General features: G+C 46.6%; 1 protein-coding gene across 2 annotated transcripts in view; it reads right to left on the bottom strand.

The window, feature by feature from the left end:
- The window catches only part of LOC109855600 (protein jagged-1-like), a 40,673-nt gene extending 20,696 nt beyond the window's left edge, over window positions 1-19,977 (bottom strand). For both annotated transcript variants that reach the window (XM_020430044.1, XM_020430045.1), the window contains exons 1-2: window positions 18,184-19,977; window positions 2,145-2,441 (exon numbers count right to left, since the gene is read on the bottom strand). In XM_020430044.1, the coding sequence (XP_020285633.1) occupies window positions 2,145-2,441; window positions 18,184-18,231 (345 nt within the window). In that variant the 5' untranslated portion in view covers window positions 18,232-19,977. The remainder of the gene's footprint in view (window positions 1-2,144; window positions 2,442-18,183) is intronic.
- Between the last annotated feature and the right edge of the window lie 653 nt (window positions 19,978-20,630).

Genomic DNA, 20,630 nt, shown 5'->3' with positions numbered 1-20,630 from the left:
GTACGCGCTTCCTACACGTAATTCTTCTTCTATTACGCGCACCACAGAGCGGCGCCATAATTGAATTAGACCGGCGAAGCGCTAAACGATCGAAGGTAGTGCGTCGAAAAAAAAAAAAAAAAAGACGAGAAGAAAAATCTCTTCCATTCGACGAAAAGGAAGCAATTTAAGGGTTTCTGTTTATGTTGCTCGACGAGTGCTTCGAGAGAGGAGAAAGAGAGAGAGAGAGGAAGAGAGACGAGAAAAAACAGAGAAAACAGGACCCCGTAGAGAGGTCCCCTTTGTCGCGATGAGGTCCTCTTGTCGGGAGATATACCCGCGAGCGAGTTATGAAATATACAAACAGAAAGACTGGCTTCTTCAAACAATCCACGAGGACGCGGAGCGCATGTACACGGGTGCGGTTTTTTTTTTCTTTTTCGAATGCGTGCCCTTCGTGGGACCCCGTCAGGCACCCAGCGGACCCATCGTCATCTGAAGGAGGCACTCTCTCGATGGGGTCTTGTGTGTGTATAACCGGCTCGCGAGAGGGCACGCCTGCGTGCACACTTCAACGTTCATTCGAGAGGACTGTTTGGGTCCCCTCGAAAAAAATCGCTCGCGCATTATACTGTAATTACGTTAGTCGACGATGGTGACGACGAAGACGACGACGACGACGACGACGACGACGACGACGATGCTCGAGTCGTAGGTTGCACGTTACTAATTGACTACCGACCAAACATTTCTTCGAAATGTCGAGAAGAACGAGAACGCGTTTCGTAGCGCGATGTTATATACGGTAAATACTCTGACGACGATAGATATCAGAATAAGTTTTACGCAATATTGCGATTATCAAAAATACGGAGATGTGTTATTTGATTCGCGATAAATGTGAGAAACAAATTTTGAAACTCACTTTGTGAGAGATTCAGGTGCGATACTTCGGTCGCGAGTGCGCACACAATTCGCGTGTAAAATTTGTTTCACGATCGAGCGAACCGACGCTAACAGAAGAAACGCGACGGGGGTTGAATTCACAACGTGGGTGAAACGATCGCAAAAATTTCGCTGCCGCGAGGAGAGTTCATCGACGGAGAAGAGCGCGCAGCGGGAGAGAAAAAAGCGAGAGGAAGAAAGAGAGAGGAACCTCACTGGATGGAGAGGAGTTGCCAAGCGACTGGAACCAAACTGGAATTCTACGCAATGACTCGCGCGGATGGGAGACCAGCGGACCGGAAATCCCTCGGCGCGCGGATTCGATAACTCTCTCGCCCGTCCGCCTCACAAAGGAGTCGGCGCTAGAAATTCGCGGCGATTCGCCCGAACGGCGATATTACGCGGCGAGTTACGAGAACGCGCACGACTTTCTTACTTCGGGCGCGTTCGTTAGCGCGCGTTGCGAAACAAACGGCGTGTTCGCGATTCACACTCGGCCGGGTGTTTCGGCGATTTCGAGAATGGGAACTCGAAAGAGAGATTTTTTTTTTCTTTTTTATTTACGTATATAGACCTACAAACGCGCGCACACATTTGTATTCCCAGAAGGCGGCGCGTCGCTAATGAAACGTCGCCGCCGTTTCTTGTCGGCGTCGCGTCACGACGTCGATGATAAATGATTCGGTTGCCGGTCGATCCGTGAGTCCGAATGTGTCGTCCCCTCGTTACGACTTTATCCTCACACGTTTCGTCTCCGACCGCGTCCCCGTTCACGGCCGCCATTGTGTGCCGGTGACCAAACAAAATTACGGTCCCGTATATATATACACCGTAACGGCGATTATTAATCGCGGGACATCGAATTAAAGTCCTCGTCGCCTCTCTGCTCGTACGTAAGCGACACGTAACCGGCGACCGGTTAGGATTTTCAGTCGACGTTCGCGTTCTCACGGATATTAGGTGATGCCGCGTGTCTGTCTCGAACCTTTTCAACCACGTATTTTCTTGACGCGTATTTAATCGTTTGACATTCGTCGCGTCGACATTATGCAAATAATAAAATAATATTATAACTGATAGACGTGTGCTTGTATAAATTAAAAATAAAATACGTGTGTGTAACAAATTTCCGTAACACGAATAGAAGAAACTCGTTATTATTTATAATATGGCTATTCAGAAGAAATATACATCTAAAACGCAATTGCCAAGAAACTTACCACCCATCGGAAAGTGAAGTGCAGTTGCAGGGTGACAGGGTCGGTGAGGGTGAAAGTATTCAGGCCGAGAGCGTGACTAGATACGTTGCCGAAGCTACAGGAGCCGATGGCGGTGACGTTTGACTGGTACTCTTTGAGGCAGAGCCAGAAGGCCGTCGAGCAGGGCGTCGCGCAGGGTGGAAATTCTTCTTTTCGATCCCCGCCTCCCCCGCCGCAACACCTACCGTCCACCAGAGTGCCCCTGTTGTTCGTCAGCGAGAGGATCTGCACCTCGAAGTATCCACCCGCGGTTATCGCCTGCAACAGCAAACATGAAAAAAATGTCTTCAGGAACTGACAGATTATTTTTCGACACGACAACGTTATTATCTTATTCCATTACCGTGACGATATAATTATCGCAATCACGTAACAAGTTGAACGAACACTTTGCGCGGAACTACTTCCTAAATTCTGATTTGTTGTTTTTCAATATTCAACAAGTAACGCATTGCGCAACGCGACTCGTTGTGCGCGTCATGAAATTACTCGTTGCTCATTAACTCGCCGAGGATTATTACGTAAGTACAAATCGCGAAATTTATGGAAAATGTTATGAACGGGAAAAGTGAGAGGAGGGGAGAATAAAAACGCCGCTTCCTTGTGAAAGGCTTTTTCGGTTACAACTTCTGTGTTCCAGCAGCCACACGGGAACCTGAAAAGCCTCGGGGTTTGCGTTCATTATTGCGTATCGTGGAAACGGAAGTCTCGTGTTAACGTTTCGGGAGAGAGATAGAGAGAGAGAGAGAGAGAGAGAGAGAAAGAAATACGACGGGCCTCGGGGCAAATACGCCGAATGCAACAGCAACCAGCCGATGCAGCAGCTTCGGGCCAATCTCGGGAAAGAAATCGAAGCAGTTTCGAAACTGCAATCGCGGCCGGGCAATTTTCGAACCCGCCGCGCCAACACCGCGTGCCGTTACGCGCGATACGCATCGCACATTCTGCGTAAGTACAGTGAGCGATTACCTTTTCCTCGCCTTCTCCTTGCGCACCTGCGTTCCCCATATGCAGATAAAGAACACACGTCGGCGGCTTAATGCCAATGATAGATGCAAGTCGAGATACACTTTATCAGACGTTTCTTGCAAATTCAAAGTTGCAGTTTAGTTCGTCAAAAAAGCCTAACAATTATTTTTTGATAGAAGCATTAAGTAATTTACAAAAAATTAGAAGTTTATAAAATACAACTTTTTTCTTCGATGAATCTCACAGATCAATTTATAAGAAACTTCAGTAAAATAACGCAACGTAAGTGGAACAAGTCCGTGTGCACAAATCTCTTCCTCGAGAAAGTGATTTTGTCGTACTTCAATACGCGCCTAAAGAGAAACACGAATTGAATATCGTACGTTTTGCAAGTGTGACGGGGGTTATTTATATATATATATATATATATATTTAGCATTAGTAGTTTGTAGAAACACGCGCGTGTGTTGCATGCATGCACGAGCGTACGTAATTGCGGTACAAGTAAGATCGAAGGTAGAAAGCGCGAAGGATCGTCTGCTGGCCTTTGCTTTCCATAACGCGCGCGCTTCCTTCTCATACGTTATATAAGCCCGTCTCGCGAGTGACATTTCAACGGGGTCCGGAGCTCCCGCGGGCTCTTCGTTTCGAGAGATATGTTCGAGATAAAATCGGACGGGGAATAATTGAGAAGCTAACCGTCTCGCACAATCGTTCGCGTGACGATTACGTTTTTTACGCGATAATAATCGCGCGGGACGAAAGAAAGAACGTGGCGATAACACATAATGGAGTTCGTAATGAATCGGATCTTTTGTGTGTACGTCCGAACAATGCGCGCGCGCGTATAGAAACTCGCGCGCGTAGGTTACAAGCCGCGTAATTTCGTGCTTTTGACTGACGTAATGATATGCGCGGCAAAAACGTGCACTTGAGGTGATTTGAAGAAATCGTTAAAAAACAAAAAAACAAAAAAAAAAAAAAAAGAAAACAAAAGAGGAAAGAAATGAATCAGCCAGTTTTTGTTTCTGCGAAAACGTTGCGTAAACCAAACAATTTACAAACAAAATGATTGAGTACATAATATTTAAATTGTTTTTTTTTATTGACGTTCGCGCAAAAGGTACATAAGGAAAAAAAAATATTGAGAATTTTTCTAAATAAAAAAAAATTAAACATACAATTGGAAACTGTAAAGAAATTATTTGTAATATCAAATTGTTATACAATTTAATTATTTGTATACGACATGTTAAGAACAACATTGTGCGCTTATATTATTTTATCAAATTAATTGAATTTCTAACAACAGTATCAACACGTTTTGCGATGTTTTACAGCGTAGTAATTTTCTTCATAGATTCCAATTCTGTCCGCACAAAATGCTTGAGAGGCTCGTTTCAACCAGCACTTTGTGCTTTACGATCAAAATGTTGGCCACGAAGCACGGCCTCGCGTATACAATCCCATCGCGCCGTCTGTCTTTCTCTCTCTCTCTCTCTCTCTTACTCTCCCGATTTATTCTCGTGTTAGCCTGACCTATTCGACAGTAGTAATAACTATTCCCGCGGCGTGATGCACATCTATTAACGCACGGCAGCGGCAGCAGCAGCAGCAACTGCTGATAAAGCAGCTTGGTGGCTTTTCACCCAAGTACGTATCTCGGAGATCGGGTCCGGACTTAAAAAAATCGACGGTGTTTCCTCAACGTTCGCGCGTTGTCATCGCGCTTTTTGTTGCTCGTTTACGACGACGGACGACGATAAATCTCGCCGCGCGAGAGTTTCCGTGCGCGTTTGTTTGGAAAGCGAACGCCGTGTGTAACGACTCGCGTACGCGTTTTATTAGCCGAGCATACTTATTCTGGAGGCTTTCTCGGCTTCGCCGGTAACCTCCTGCCTCCGTGCGCGGGTCCAAAGAGGCTCTTCTTCTCTTTCTCTCTATATCGCGCGAGCGTTTGCAAACGCGCGCTCCGCAAACTTTGCACAGTCCGCTCACGTGCCGGCGAGAAATTGCCCGGACGACGAGCGAGCTGGAGATGTTTTAAGTTAGCCGACGCGGAAGAGCCTCTTCGGTGGAGTCGCAGATGGGCGCGCGCTTACGAAGTCTCTCTCGCGGAGATGCTGTTTCAGAAGAAACGCTCGCGGACGCGACCGGAATGTCTCAGGCCGCATTTCGGCATGAGAGGGGGTTGAAAAACGTGACGCATTGACGTTTCAATATTTTAACATGGTAATGCTGGGATAATACTAGACACACGCAATTCTGAATAATATTATAGAATAGAACGAAGAAGATTTTCAAGACAATTTTTAAAATTTTATCTCTCGAGAAACGATTGTTTATTTATTTTAATATAAAACGTCGGATCTTCGATCTTCGAGTTTGTGCAGCTCGCGATCACGACAAGCCCCTCGACGTTCACCGTTGGAAGGAGACACGACCCAGTGTCGAGTCTCTCTATCTCCAGTATTTTCCCACATGGTCGGAGTCGACCGCCACCCAACGATAATTGAAGTTCCCCGGGGCTGTCGAGGTGTAATAAAGGTGGACACCTCGTATTAGCGACCACTTCCCCATCCTGGCGCACACCGCGCCTTCTCTTTCTCCTCGCAGCGATTATTTCTTTCGTATTTCGCCGTCGACGACGACGTTCGCTTTCGCGGTTGTTAGGTTGAAAGTTCATACCCTTTCCTAACCACACATTACGCACGCATTGTAATAACTCCATTGTCCTTTAAATTGGTTTTCGTAATTTTACATCGAAAACCGAGATTCTCCAATCATGCGCGCTGTTATTGTCTGTCCCAATGACGAAATCGAAGGAAACCCCCGGTTTTTTTACGAACAGACAGACGGTGTTCAAGTGTGTAAGCTCCCGCGAAGTTCCCACGGGCCAAATCGGAAAACAGACATCGAGGACGGAGATGTAATCGGTTTCAAAGCTCCGGGGAGAGAAGATTGATTTCTCGGATACGTGAAGTTACATCGCTTTCGCGGACATTTTAGCCTCGTCGCGTATCGTTACAGCGATGTAACACACCTTGGTAACCAGCTACACACTTGTTCCACGTCTCTACGTGCTCGTGTGCACGTGCACAAGACGGGCGGAGTGATGGCCTTCGGTGTGCGCACGTATATTATAGCGGGTGCACACGTGTGTCTGTGTGTGTATGCGCTCGTCCGCTCGCGAGACGGTCGGTTCGAGTCGGAGAGAAGAAGAGTCTTCCTTTCCTTTCCGCATAGCCAAGGTGCAGCGAGCCATACCTCGGTGCGCCTACTTTTATATACACTCCCGTGGAACTCGCGCCGGCCGGAGTACGAATAATTCGCCCGACCGGCCGAAAAAAAAAAAACGCCCGCGGAACGCATACTGAGGAGCGACTCTACCGTGTCTTCTCCGGAGAGCCGCGCGTCTTCCTCCTTCCTTTGTTCTAAAACCCTCTTCCGAGGAAACTCATTTGCCGATCCGCGCGAAAAAGCAGAACCGCTGCCGCTTTCGAAAAGACCTGCGTATATATATATATAGTCGCGCGATTTTTCTTTCGCTCAAACAAGCAATCGAGTCGCAGTAAGTACGTATAAAGTTTTTTGTTTACTTTTTACCACCGATGTATTAAATAACAGTGTAAATGTAAAATGTAATATTGTTTTAAACATAGAGATTATGGAAATCTCCACTCGATACGCACCCCAACTTAAAAGCGTGATAATCATCAACGATAATAAGCAGATTAAAAAAAAAATATATATATATATATATATATGTATACGATTATAAGTGCAGAAAGTGTGTTAATCACATCGATTGCTATCGTTGATCTCATTAGGGGTGGACTTAAGCGGAAAACGGAGACGTGCGCAGAATATATGTAATTATGCAAATGCGTAATTACAGCTTGTGCTTGTATAGTTATGTAAACCGTTAATTGCGATTACCCCGCGCCGCTACCGTCCGTCGCAGCGGGAGAGTCTTCATCGTCGAAAGTGTCCCTATAAATTTTGTCGTCAAATGTCAACGCTAATTGGAAAGCGGGGGGCAAAGCGGGTCTTCGTAAATTGACCGGTTGAATTAGCGCGATAATTCACGTTGTTTTCAAAACAACGAGCGATTTCTATCTCGCGCAAATAATAATCGATACGTTTAGAGAGAAAACGTAAGTAGAGAAAACGAAAAATCGAGACGGAACGGGATGCAATAATTTCGCAAAATTGATTACGCAAGCGCGCGAGCTAATAAATAATAAAATAATGAAAATTATATATATTGTTTATCATCCTTTTATATCTCACCAATCATCAGACAGATTGCGCGAGGCAAAGTGGCGCGATCGATCGCACGATTTTTCACTCGGAGAATTGCAGTGAGTATATATATATACATACATATATATATATAAATATATATATACAGAAAGAAAGGACGAGAAGAAGAATTGGCGGGAAGAGAGAAACAGAACGGCAACACAACGTCAAGCATCGGCGACTGACGCGATTTCGGCTTCGAAAATCGTCCGGGCCTTTCATTTTATCTCTGAGCTCCCAAGTCGTAGGTAGTAATTACCGGTGGCCGCTACCTGCCCGAGTGAAATAGACCTACCGAACACCATTTAATTTTATACCGTAGAATCTGCACGGACGAATCGTGTCCGGATGTGTATGTGTGTGTGTGTGTGTGTGTGTGTATGTTTGTGTCTGTCGACTCGTATTGTACGTCTCGTTTCTGCGCTCTGCGCGCTCGCTTGTATCTTCGCATGTTCGCGCTCTCGCTCGCGTTTTACAGGCTTATGCTTTGCCCCAGTACCACGGGGGCTTAGGCCCATATATCTCCCTCTCCCACTCCCGCCGAGAGAGGTACGAAGACCTATACTTAATATTATTTGCTACCCGCTCGCTGAACCCCATCGGCAAGGTTGCCAGACTGCCTCTAACCGTGGATCTCGGCCACAAATTACCGAAATAATTAAAAAGTTGTACTTTGCGCGCGCGCGCGCGTGTGTGTGGGAAGTTTCGCGGATCCCCATTGTTTTTTTTTTAATCCTTTTTATCATCGCGTTGTATAGTGGGCGAGACGATCGGAACCCGAATCATCTCCTGAATGAATATTTCTATTAACATTTTTACTCAATAGAAGAGAGAATATAAAAAGACGAGATGTGATTAACAATGAGATTATTAATAATCGCGCGGAAAAATAATGTATCTTGAAGTAATTCACATCTCTTTTTGCAACTTAAATTAATTCGATTCACTCGTATAAAAAAAAACCAAACCGCGTTCAAAAGAGACGTTCCATCTATCGACCAAAAACTCAAGTAATATATATATATATGAAAGATACGTAATTAATTAACATTTTAACAGATCGTTTCGCTTAGCGGCGAAGATTACGTATATACTTTCACGAGCGTGTCTTGATTTTCGAGGGCAATTAAAAAATAAATAATTATACAAAAATCACAAAACTGTTGGTTTCCTTCTACCTGAGAAAAGGCTCATCGCTGAGATTTACGAGAAAAATAATTTTTTCTTCACGAATGTACCGCTTATATGCACGCGTTGCTTTCTCGAGCGCGATCTCAAACCGATGCGATCGATGCGTGGGTGTATCGTGTTCGCCATGGGAGAGAGGATCCATGGGAAACTTGTCGTCGCCGCATAAAACGGCAGATCGCCATCGATGAGCTTTTGTTAAGTCCCCCAGTCAAAGAGCAGCGAAACCCGATCGAAGGCTGCACCACGAGATCGGTCTACAGCCTCTTTCAGCCTGATCGTCTCGTATCTGCTTGCGAATCGTAGACCCCAAACGCGACGGGAACAGGTGTGAGTCGAGTCGAATGTTTCGTGACTCGAAACGCACACCGTCACACAAGGTATATCCGTTCGTTCCGTTCAAACCCAGGCAGATATATCGGTTTCGTTCTATTAACTAATAAGTATACACACAGCCCTCGATAAGATCTCAATAACGATCCCGTCATTCCACTCGAGCGATTATCGTGCGATACATTTCTCTCCTCCCGCGAGAAAGGAAATCTGTTCTCGCGTCCTGCGCTATTAATTCCGAGTCAGCAAACGCAACTCAATTCGGTGACTTTTCGCGTGTAAGAGAGCGAAAATAAATTATCGAGTAAAACATAATTCTTTAAAAAACTCTCTCAGATTTGTATCTTCCGAATCGCTCGAATTAATTACGACCCGGCGATCGTATAACTCTTCGAATTCCGAGACCGTGTTGGCTTCATAAATAAATCGCGTCTCGTCTCTCTCTCTCTCTCTCGACGATTTTTATTTTGCGGTCGCTTCTAGCGCGCGGTAACTCGAAAAGTGTAAAAACAATCAACCGGACAGCCCCGGGGGCGCCAACGGATCGCAAAAGGATCGTCGCGTTGCGGAAAGAAAGCGGCGCCCGCGGTCTCTAATCAACGGACTATAGATTACGAGAACGATTATTCCCGATTACACGTTGTGTAAGTACGCGCGACAGTGGCCGGTGGAGGAAGGAGCGATTACGCCGTGCAAATCGAGTGGAGGGCGAGGAGGCGCGCGATAATAAATTAAAAGGAGAAACGTCGCTCCCCGTCGTTGATGGGGAGCGACTTGGGCGTTAAGGCGCGCGCACTTAATCATAATCGAGCGGTGGCGCGCAAGCGCTCGAGTTCACTGAACACGAAAATGAGCAGCTCGACGGCGGCACGGAAGGGGACGGCTCCTCATCCCCGTTTGAATTTCAGATAGTCTCATTATTGAAATTTTCTCCAACGAAACAAACTGCCGACGATAAATCCCGCTACGTCGTTCTTCTAAACGACCGGGTCCGTAGAGCTTCGCGACGCATATTTCTGTCGCGTGTGCTCGTTCACGTGGGCGCGATACGTAACACGCAAGACGCGCGCGCGCGCGCGAGCACGGCCTAGGCGCACATTCGAGATGAGGCAAAGGAAAGTTCTTCTTTGACGAGATAATTACTGTATAATTCTCAGATGACTTGGATAATTTCGACTTGAGAAAGAGAGAGAGAGAGAGAGAATATACGTTACAAGCGCTCGATAATTTATTAGTCTCGCACGCAGGGATATTGTGTCACACAGTTGTTATATTTCCGCAAAAAATATAAAACGAACGTACATGCGCACATTTCAAAGCTTCAGATGTCTCTTGAAATTTGAAATGGAGTAACTGTTAATAGGCCGCTACAAAGTTTCACCGGTCACACCTGCCGACGTCCATGAGATCGTTACTCTTTTGTGCACGGCCGTGTCATCGGCGGGAAGAAGGAGGGAACAAGAAAACAAGAACCCGGAGAGGGGAGGACGACCAATGAAGCACAGAAGAGAGTCTTCTCTGCGAGAAAAAAAAACGCGTCTTTCTTCTCGAGAGACGAGTGGTATTCGCGCCGTTCCCGCACACCGGCGAACTCTTCTTCTTTCGAGCTCGTTCTTCTTACAGGTTTTCGATCGGATAACGGAGACGGTCGACCAAGAAAATCCGATTAACATGAACCCAAAGAAACCGTGCCAGTCACCGAAAGAAGAGAACCGTCTCGGTAATCACGTTGAATGGAGTCGACCGCCTTCGAGGAATATGAGAGAGAGAGAGAGACTTCTTTTTTGTCATCTATCAACAAGATCCAGTTTCCCATATTCGAGGCGATAAAAAGAAACAAACAGATATATATATATAATTCATTCCGCAAAGAGGTTGCAAATTTAATATTACGCGCGATCACGTGCATCGGCAGTTCCCATCGCGCGCCGTATCATGGTGCCCCATTACCGCTCGGCGGCGTTTCGAAACTCGTGAGGAGCATCCGCGAGCTCGTTTCCACGAACTCGTAAAAGATCTCTCCGTTCTCCGCGCAGACCAACCAGCCTCGCTTCGGCAGTTCGGCCTCCTCTCTTCCTTTCCCTTCTCTTCTCTTCTCTTCGTCGCCTTCGGTATACCGGCGGCTTGACGGAAAAAAGGACTCGCAGGCACGCACCTGTGCGCCGCGCCGCCGCGGTCCATGGGGTATCGGGCGAGAGAAGTCAGCGCCACGCCGCACCAGGGCACGCCACGCGGGGCAACGCCACCAGACCGCATTATCTGTCTATCTGCCGAGCATTCGCCGAGGCTTCGGCCTCTTCTCCGCCTCGGGGCTGATTTTTATAGAGGATTCGCGTGACCGCCGGCTAAACGCTTCGCTTTAACCCGGGCCCCGACTCCGGTGTTGCTGGCTGCTGTGCGCGCCCGCTTTCTGTTTTCATCTCTTCGTCTTCTCTTCTCCTCTTCTCTCTCCTCTCCTTCTGCACTTTTTCCTCAACCTCCTCGCCTCGCGCTTCTTCGCCGCGAAGAAAACTGACTCTCTCCGCGCGCGGAAGGCGCTTCTTCTGCCCCGAAGCTGTTTCCCCGATTTGCGACCCTGCCATCATCGCGTTCCGCGTTCGTTATTTCCGTCTTCCTCTTTGCTGCTCCGTTCTCTCTGGGAATTAATATTTTGTTTGACTTTCTTCTGGGACTTTTCTCTCGATCGGGCAAACGTCGTCGAAACGATTTCTTTTACTCGTTTCTTCGTTCTTTTACGCGGTATAAATCGAGAAGCGACAGAAGGATCCCCGCCAATCCTCGCGAGCGTATCCTCCTTCGTTAAGCGTCGTTTTCACTTTCGACCGCCGAGCATTCCTGCTCGTCCTCCTTCTGACGCCGATAATTGGCCACGCTGATAGACACGGAACGTTGGAAGAGGAAAAAACGAGAGAGAGAAAGATGCGCGAGAGAAGCTCCGGATCGGTTCCCAGGACGAAAGCGGAAGGAGGCGCCGACTTAACAAGTCCTCGTCTCTCGTCGTCGAGCGAGAAGCGCGAGCGGCGTGAGGGCGTGTGTTGTTTCGCGCTTGCTTTGTCTCGCGCTTGTCATGCGGAAGAAGCCGAGCAGCTATCTGTCGTTCTTCTGAAGAAAAACGCGTACCGTAAATTTTAATTAAGTCGCGCGATAGATCGATTTTAACGAGCTTACGTTAATTAGCCGCGTCTCGAAATATCGTCGAAGGGAAATAACCGCCGCGAGGAAGCTCGTGATTCGCGTGAGGCGTGTAATTACGGATGGACCTGATCTCTCAGCCTCTTCTTGAACGCGCGGACCGCGCCGAACGAGAGAGGCGCGCCGGAATTAAAGCGTGCGATTAGCCCGATTGTGCTCGAAATAATCCCGTTCTGAGATTCCGCGAGTTAATCAATCACGCGCGATTAATTACACTCGACTCACGTCGTCGCGCGAAACTTCACCCGTGGAAAAGAGAGAGAGACAGAGAGAGAGAGAGAGAGAGAGAGAGAGAGAGAGAGAGAGAGAGAGACCGAGGGAGACTCTTGTTGAAGGCGAAGAACCAAACAACAAAAATTGCGCGAGAAAATTGCCGCGGCGCAAGTTCGCGAAACAAAATATTTATATACACATACACGCGGTATACGGTTTCACGCGATGGATGGATTTTCTTTGATGGAGAGATAAAAATATTTCCCGATGGAAAGTTTTTCTGTTGAAATCGGCGAGCATGCCGGAAAAGTTGAAAATGCCTCGCCTCGACTGTTTTTTTAACAAGTGTGAAGAAAATTGCTTCTTCTGTGGTTAGTCGCTACTGTTCGAATCGCTACTTGTTAATTACCGCAACGGCGCTGTTTATTAATCTGATAGCTATTACGTCTTCGGCGCTTTGTGTGTAATACATATACGTGAGATCGTCATGATAAATGTGTAAAGTATCGGTTTTGCAAAATCGCGGCAATTACGAGACTGATCTTCGAGTACACCGCAGAAGAGAGCCGAGAGATTATTATAATGTTCAAATAAACATCGGTGAGAGTAATAACACAGTTACGTAACGCGTATTTGCGTGTGCGGTAATAACGTAATCGCCAAGTCTCGATCGGAGCATTAAACATCTACTCTAAGAGAGCGACTGAATCGTCGATATAAAATGAGTATATAATAATAACAATAATAGTGGTGGTAATGCAAAGGGAGTATGGGAAGGGGGGAGGGAGAAAGGGGGAGGAGAAATAGCATGTCGCTGCCGGCCGTTTGAGAACAGGAAAGATCGCGCTGATGCACTTAACGGCGATCGCGCTCTAAATCGGTCTGCAACTGCAGAGAAACTGCGTTTCTCGTATTAAACGACGAGAGCCGAGCGAAGAGTCCGCGGCACGTTCAGCGGATAATTAAGCCGCGGCGGAGATGGGAGAACGCGCGATGAATTATCATCGCCGATAAAGGATTCGCCGAGGCGAATCTCAGGCGCATCCCGCCGCGGATCTGCCTGCGTATGTATGCAGACGACTGGCGGAGATCGATCTCAGCATCCCGGGCGTCCATAACGGGGGTTTACGATAATTGTCGGAGGCCTCGTGCAATTTCAAGCTTAATAGACTGAATTCCGTCTCTTTCTCTCACGTCGAAACACGCACCGTCCGGTTCGTTCTCCCCGCCCCGCGAAATCTTCGTCGCGGAAAATCGCAATGAGAGAGAGAGAGAGAGAGAGAGAGAGAGAGGAGAGAGAGAGGAGAGAGAAAGCCACGTCAGTCTCCGACGGTTCCCGCATATTCGTTAGTCAGGCCGCATCAACACCTTCCGACTCGCAAGGCCGCAAGCTTCCCGTGAAATCGTCTTTAATCAGACGGCCCGAAGTCGATTAGCCGCGATTGCACGCCGCGCGACTCGCATCGAAGATAAAAGTATATCTCTCTCGTTTGGTCGCGCAACGATTGCGTGAAGAAATCCGAAGGTCAAATCGTAGAAATGCAAATTGTATTGTCACGCAAGATATAAAATCTGGTAATCGGATCTGGGCTCGGATTTCTGCATCGGATTTAGTTTTGTCTTTATTTTTTAATTAAATGCAGCTATTAAATTGCGAATTCGATTTCTTCTGCGTTAATGTGTGTAGAAACACTATATAATTGTTTCTTATTACGAGCGTAAAAAAAAAAAAAAATCGCGAGTACCTACTTCCGATTTGATACTTCGATCAAACAAACTCATCGATCGCCGTGGAGGAAATGCCAACTTGAGTCTCGAGAATCGCGCAAGAAATCGCACAGAAGTAATTGCTTTGCAAATCGCAACCGTGCGAACGGCAAAATTCTCTTTCTCAGGAAAGTTCTTTTTTCTGTTGTGTGTCTTTTTTTGCGTATGCGGCCGATCTCTCGCTGAAATACTCACACGAATCGCGGAGCGTAAAACTACATTGTTTTCTTTTTTTTTTTTTATATTAAAATGGAACACACGCGGAAAAATGCACAGGACGACACGCAGAAGGGGGATACAAATTTGCGATCCTCCGAATGGTTGGACCACTTTCGAAACGTTTTTTTCGGCATCGGGCATCGCGCCTTACAACGTAATTCCATTCGAGCAGTAATTGAAAAAGAGCAACAACGTGGTGCTGCAGCAACAACAGCAGCGGTTGCGGCGGCGGCGGCGGCGGCGGCGGCGGCGGCAGCACTTAATTGCACTAGGTCGAAATCGTCGAGAGAAAACGACGAACGGCGCGGGAACCCTCTTTTCTACCCGCGGCCCGTTCTTCGAAAGTCGTTTATAAGAGAGAGGGCCAGAAGAGGAGGTGACCCCCGGTAACTCCGGGTCGGAGCGAGGCAGCAACGCTCCGGCTCCTAAGCTCCCATTATTCGTCGGCTTGGACCGAAATTGTCGATCGTTACGGAAGCGTGGATTTGCCTTGCTTTCTTCCTCGCCTCGCCGAAGCGAACACACGCATCGGACTTTAACCCGGCAATTTACATTTGATATTTATAATTTAATCATTTTCGCGTGATTGCTGTTGTTTCCCGAGGTTATATCGTGGCGAAATGGCGAGATGGCTGTAAGACAAGTTTGTGTGTATTTTTTCTGTTTTTTTTTTTTTTTTTTTTTTTTTTTTTGTTTCAACACCTTGCGTTGTTTTCCTAGAAAAATGCGAAACTTTGAGAAACATCTCTCTTCGGAAATTTTATTTCGCTCGTTTTTCTTGTCTCAAAGTTCACGAGCGACTCCGAAAATTCAATGCCCTTTAAATGAATTGATAAGGCCCGCAAGTTCACATACGTGTCTGCAACAATAGGCTGCTAAAATTCCGCGCACACATCTCGACGCGCTTCCGGAGCACGATGGAAGACCGAACAATTATATTTTAATTATATTTTAATTCATGCAAAGAGAAGCGTTGCCCGCGGGCATACGCGGCGTCAAAGTCTGACGTTAATATTAACAATGTATTTTTAACGAAGTACAAGCGGCAATAATGATAAAAAAAAAAAAAAAACAAGACCGCGCACGAACAAAAACATAAGCGTGTAATTTAAGATTAACAAATTAAGAAATTAATTCTCACAGAAATGTAAAATGTTGGTTAAAAAATCTAGAGATTATTTGTAGTGGCGAGGAGGAATTTAAATTTGCTGTAAATAGCGAATGCGCCGCGAGGTGCATTTCTGGACAAAGACAGTAGCAGAGACTGTGCTGCATAATACAGGCTAAGAAAATTACAAAGCGCGAGTGACGGGGACAACATCCGCAAAAAAGCCGTACTTAAACCGTAAGTATGTATCTCTCCCGTGTGGCTGAGAACACGGAGAAGGATGTAACGCGGCCCTCCTATCCTTGTGCAACTCGCGGGAGAGCCACGAGTTCTGAGAGACAGTAGGTGCGTCCGGCGACATGTTACATGCCACGGCACGATATATATACATAAAAACGGCAACAATTACGAGGACAAACATGAAGTGCCGCCGTCAAGACGCTGATTAATTAGAAGCGAATTCCGATCGTCGATACGGAATCGAAGTTTTCGCTGCTGTGATGAAACTCAATCGCATTTCCAATCGATTCTTAGTATACTCGAGATGTGTCACAGTTTCTCTTGCTGATTATTCTCTGGAAAAATAGCTAGAAGCTGCTTTTTCTTCGTGAGAATTGATTAATTATTTATATCGTTTGATTGAAGATTCAAAAATAAAAATTAAAAAACCAGAATTAAATTAAATTAAATTGAAATATCGTTTACGTCTGTAGCTTTCAGCACGAGAAAGTAACGAAGGGGTGAAAATGTTGTTCGATTCGCGTCGACATTTCAGATCGCAGATAACAGAATAAACCGCATTTGAATTAACCATTACTGATTTTCTGTCTCATTATCTAATCGTTTCGTTTAACAGCAGATTGTGCGTTGCGCTAATTTTACTTCAACGTAAAAACTTATAATCGTTTTTCACACGTCGATATTTTTGCTCGCATGCATTAATCTTTTCAATCAGTTAACCTTCGAGCATCAGTGACATTAGACAAGTTATCTGATGGCGTATCCATTATTTCGCGCATGTGACGTGCTGAACATGAGCGCAGAAATAGAATAACATCAATAATTTTGTATTATTTCTATCTATATATATATATATATATATGTACGCGACTTTATTATATTATTATTGATCACTTTGCAACGCGGAAGAGAGAAAGATAGACTCCTGAGATCAAAGCACGTACGTGAGAACGGCCTCGCGTTGCAGATGCTGCATCACGCACGATAGCACCTTGTGATGATGCAACAACAAGCGGGGAAACTGCGAGCTCTCTCGAAAGGAGCGCGCAGCGCTATACGCTGAGATCGCGGTGATCTATAATGGTCCCGGTATGGAAATCTCGTTGCACTGTCTTGCAAATTAACTTCCGATACGCAACAGCACCGTGGCGCGCGTATATACCGGCAGACCTTGTTTAAATCATACTAATAACGAGACTCGCTCACAGGTGCTGCTACGTTATTATATTCAATATAAGTGAAATATAGTTCGGTGTGTAAATATCGCAATTGTTAGCAATTGTGGCGTTGACCCTCGTCCCCGGACGAGGAACGCGAAAACTAATTTAATTTTTCGCACTTGTGTCAAAAAAAATGTCAAATAACACAGCGACCGTTTTCGTAATCTGTGTCTTGTTGTAAAATTAATCGTTATCTCTTTTTGGGATTATAAAAATCGTCGGATAAACTTGCGAATAGAACTGCAGTTGCAACTTATATATCAATCTATACAAGTTTGATAAAAAAAAAAAAAAAAAAAAAAACAAGTATCCCGCTTGCAATGGATGTAATAACGAGAAGTTTAAGCTTATAATCGCGCACAAACGCATTGTAATGGCCGCGCCTGCGTCGCAACTGTTTATTTTCGCGAATGGCACATGCCGCGGGGCACGTATGTATGCACGTTGCACCGCGCGCTTGCATCACCTGTTCGAATATCACCGCGTTGACTTTTTTCCTCTTGATCTCACTTGTGTTGTCGGCGAACAAGGAACGGGACATTTTTCACGACTCGAATCGACTCGTTCAAAAACACGGTTAGTTGAGCGATCGATCGCGCGTTTGTGCGCGACGATAATTTCGCGATGTAATTTTTGACCCGCATTTCTCTCAACAATCGCGAAAAATACTTGGGATGAAAAGGTGCACTGATTGCGAGTATAAATAGCACCCGCGATCTTCTCGCACGCTGTGCTTTTTATCGGCTCTTAAATGCCGACTAAATGTCTGCTGGTGAAAGAGAGACGCTGCAGTAGCTATCGACTTTATGTTACCGAGTCAGCTGGTGCAAGCTAATCGAGAGTTATTTTAACACATGAGTCAAATACAAAGTCGTATTTTATCTTAAATTTACTCTTCTTCTATATATATATATTTGTTTTTGTACGTTAGTGACCAAACATGAGTTTGTAGTTAGTCGCACAAAGGTCGCGCATCTATTAATGTTGTTTGCTGAGTTCAAAACTTATTCAATATTTATCATCAGATGCTTTGTTTGAAATTTCATTACAATATATTTGTTAACATATATTTTTAAGATAATGTGTATACAGTCAATACTACGCGAAATTCTACTCGCATCTAATGAGAAATATAAAAAAACACTTCTATTAAATATAAAAAAAAACTGTACAACTATTTCTCCGAGTTAAGTGCAATGAACCAATGCGAGTCGTGGAAAATGTTTAGAATTACAAGCGTGTGTACCTGTACAAAGTGGGCGAGGAACAGGACGTAGGTGGCGACCGCCCTCATGTCTCTCCCTGGGGAATCCCCTCGACTACCGCATATCACCGATAATCCCCGGCTGCTTCCCGGCCGCTCCCCTCGCGAGCGATTCTTCGCCGTTTCTTCACTTATATATATATATGCGTATCCTTTGTGCTCTCTTTTTCTCTCTTTCTATCTCTCTCACCACTCTCACCGAATATTATCGATTGCTATTATCGGCACACTGCACACCGCAGCACCAACACCGAAAATATCCACTGCGCGAAAATATCTCTTTTCCTCTTTCTCTTTCTCTCTTTATTTCTCTCTCCGCTCTCTACACTGAACACTCGTGAAGACACTTCGGAGCAAAAAGAATTCACGTTCCTCCACCGTTTGTTTTTCACAAAGAATCCTTGAATCTTCGGAGCAGAGCCTCGAGCGCGCGGGCCCGCGTTTCTCGAGGAGAAGCGACGCTCGACGCGGCACAGGTGGAGGCTCGCATATGCGGCGTCTCCGACTCTTGCGACGCGACAGGTACCTTTCGCTCGAACACACTCCGCAAGCTGTCGTATCGCCGTGACACGGTTTTGCTTCTCCTCTTTATTCCAGTGTGTATGTTCTTCGTTCTCTTTGCGATTTACACTCGCCGACGCTATAGTTTGCAGCGTTCGAATTCTTTTGCTAGACTAATCGCGAGCGATTACGCTTCGCGCGCACGTTTCGCGAGTTCCTCGTTTCACCGGGATCGAAGAAGATCGAGTCGCCGTCGGCGGCTGCGAATTCATCGGCGAGAGAAAGCGATCACGCGCGAAAGCCCGACGAAAGTGTTGATGATGATGATGATCGCGCGCGCTCTCGGCCTCGCCACCTGCTTTTCTCGCACAAGTCGCCGCAGTCCGTCCACAGCACGTGTTTTCACGTACAAACGATTCGATGAGTTTTTTGTTCGTAAAACACAATCGATTTCGCAATTACGAAGCAAATGTCGCGGATACGATATCTCTTGCTTTTGTTTTCGAGCGTGTGATTGCTTGTGTGGTTCACTGACGCCGATTTTCACGCCGATTTTCTCGATTCTCTCTAATCCACAGGCGGATTGTAGAACATGAAAGACGACGACGACTTCAAGTTTAATCCGTCAGACAATTCCGTGAGACGCACGTCCATTCCCACATGGAAGCACCCGCAATGTGGAAGAAATAAATCTTCACCGAAAACCCCGAGCGCGCACCCAGACTAAACTCTTGCTTATCGCCGTGAGAACTCGCCGCGCACCGTTTTTCACTCACACGAACGAAACGTTATACTCAGGTCCTTCTCGTAAAGGCGAATCTCTCTCTCTCTCTCTCTCTCTCGAGATTCTTGTGGGAAAAAGATATTCGGGCACAGCCGGTGTCGCGGGACAAGTGACACTCGGCGCAACGTGCGTTTCGAAGTGTCCGCGAGTGGAGCCAATCGTTCTCCGCTCGTGTACCGCGGCGGGAACGCGCGGCGAACAGGTGTGTGCACGTGTCCGGCGTACGTGCGAAACGTATTCGCGCGTGTGGATGGAGCACACCTTTGGGTATGTGTGTGTGTGCGTATTTATGTGTGTAGTGGACACGCAACCGTTTAGTAGCCGGCGTGTACAAATGTGTATAAATGTACACAATTGTGCTTCTCGCACGTGTGTGTGTGTATACATATATCTCTATGTGCGTGTGTGTGTGTGTGTGTGTATCACTGTGTCGTGAGTTCACGCTGGAGCACAGAAACGCAGCAACCTGCACGGGGTACACGACTCGGTCGCTCCGGGGATACTGAATCCGGAGCCGCAGGCCGGCCTGCGGGCCTCCCCCCCAACTATCGCCCCCCCTTCCTCTGTGCTGCTGCCCCCTCGTTCGTGCTGACCCCTTCCCCAGTCATTCCACCTCCGGGAGTACGGAGGACCCCTTTACATTCACCCCGCGCACCCCCCCGAGCATCACATCCTCATGGGATCTTCTCTCCCTCCCTCTCTCTCTTTCTCTCTTTCTCTTTCTCTTTTCTCCCTCTTCTCGCTTCTTTCTCCTCCCGCATCGCGTAGCCACTTTACACACGTTTGCCGATCCCTCTTTCTCTCTCTGTCTCTCCGCTTCGTACGGACCTCTCGATCTCTTGCTTATTCACTCGCTCGTTTCCACCTCGCATGTGCGCACGTGCGTATGCATCAAGCGAACGCGTGTTGCGCTAGTGTGCGTGTCGCGAACATCTCGAGGGCTCTTTGCTCTCTCCTGCCTTTCTATGAGGCATTACACGACGACGTACACTTGTGCCCCTCGTCGCCGGGATGCTGGGGCCCCGGCTGAACACGGGCGAGCGCCGCGTGTATACACAGTTTGTCCGGAAAGTTCCCGGACTACGTGAATTAAAAATCGAAAATGAAAGATATGGTTTATTAAACAAGTTTACACTTCAAGGTA

Source organism: Pseudomyrmex gracilis, unplaced genomic scaffold (genome assembly GCF_002006095.1).
Source record: "Pseudomyrmex gracilis isolate BER0280 unplaced genomic scaffold, ASM200609v1 scaffold_93, whole genome shotgun sequence".
Taxonomy (NCBI): Eukaryota; Metazoa; Arthropoda; class Insecta; order Hymenoptera; family Formicidae; genus Pseudomyrmex; species Pseudomyrmex gracilis.
Note: the sequence above shows the minus strand (reverse complement) of the source record. Positions and strands in the feature narration are given on the sequence as shown.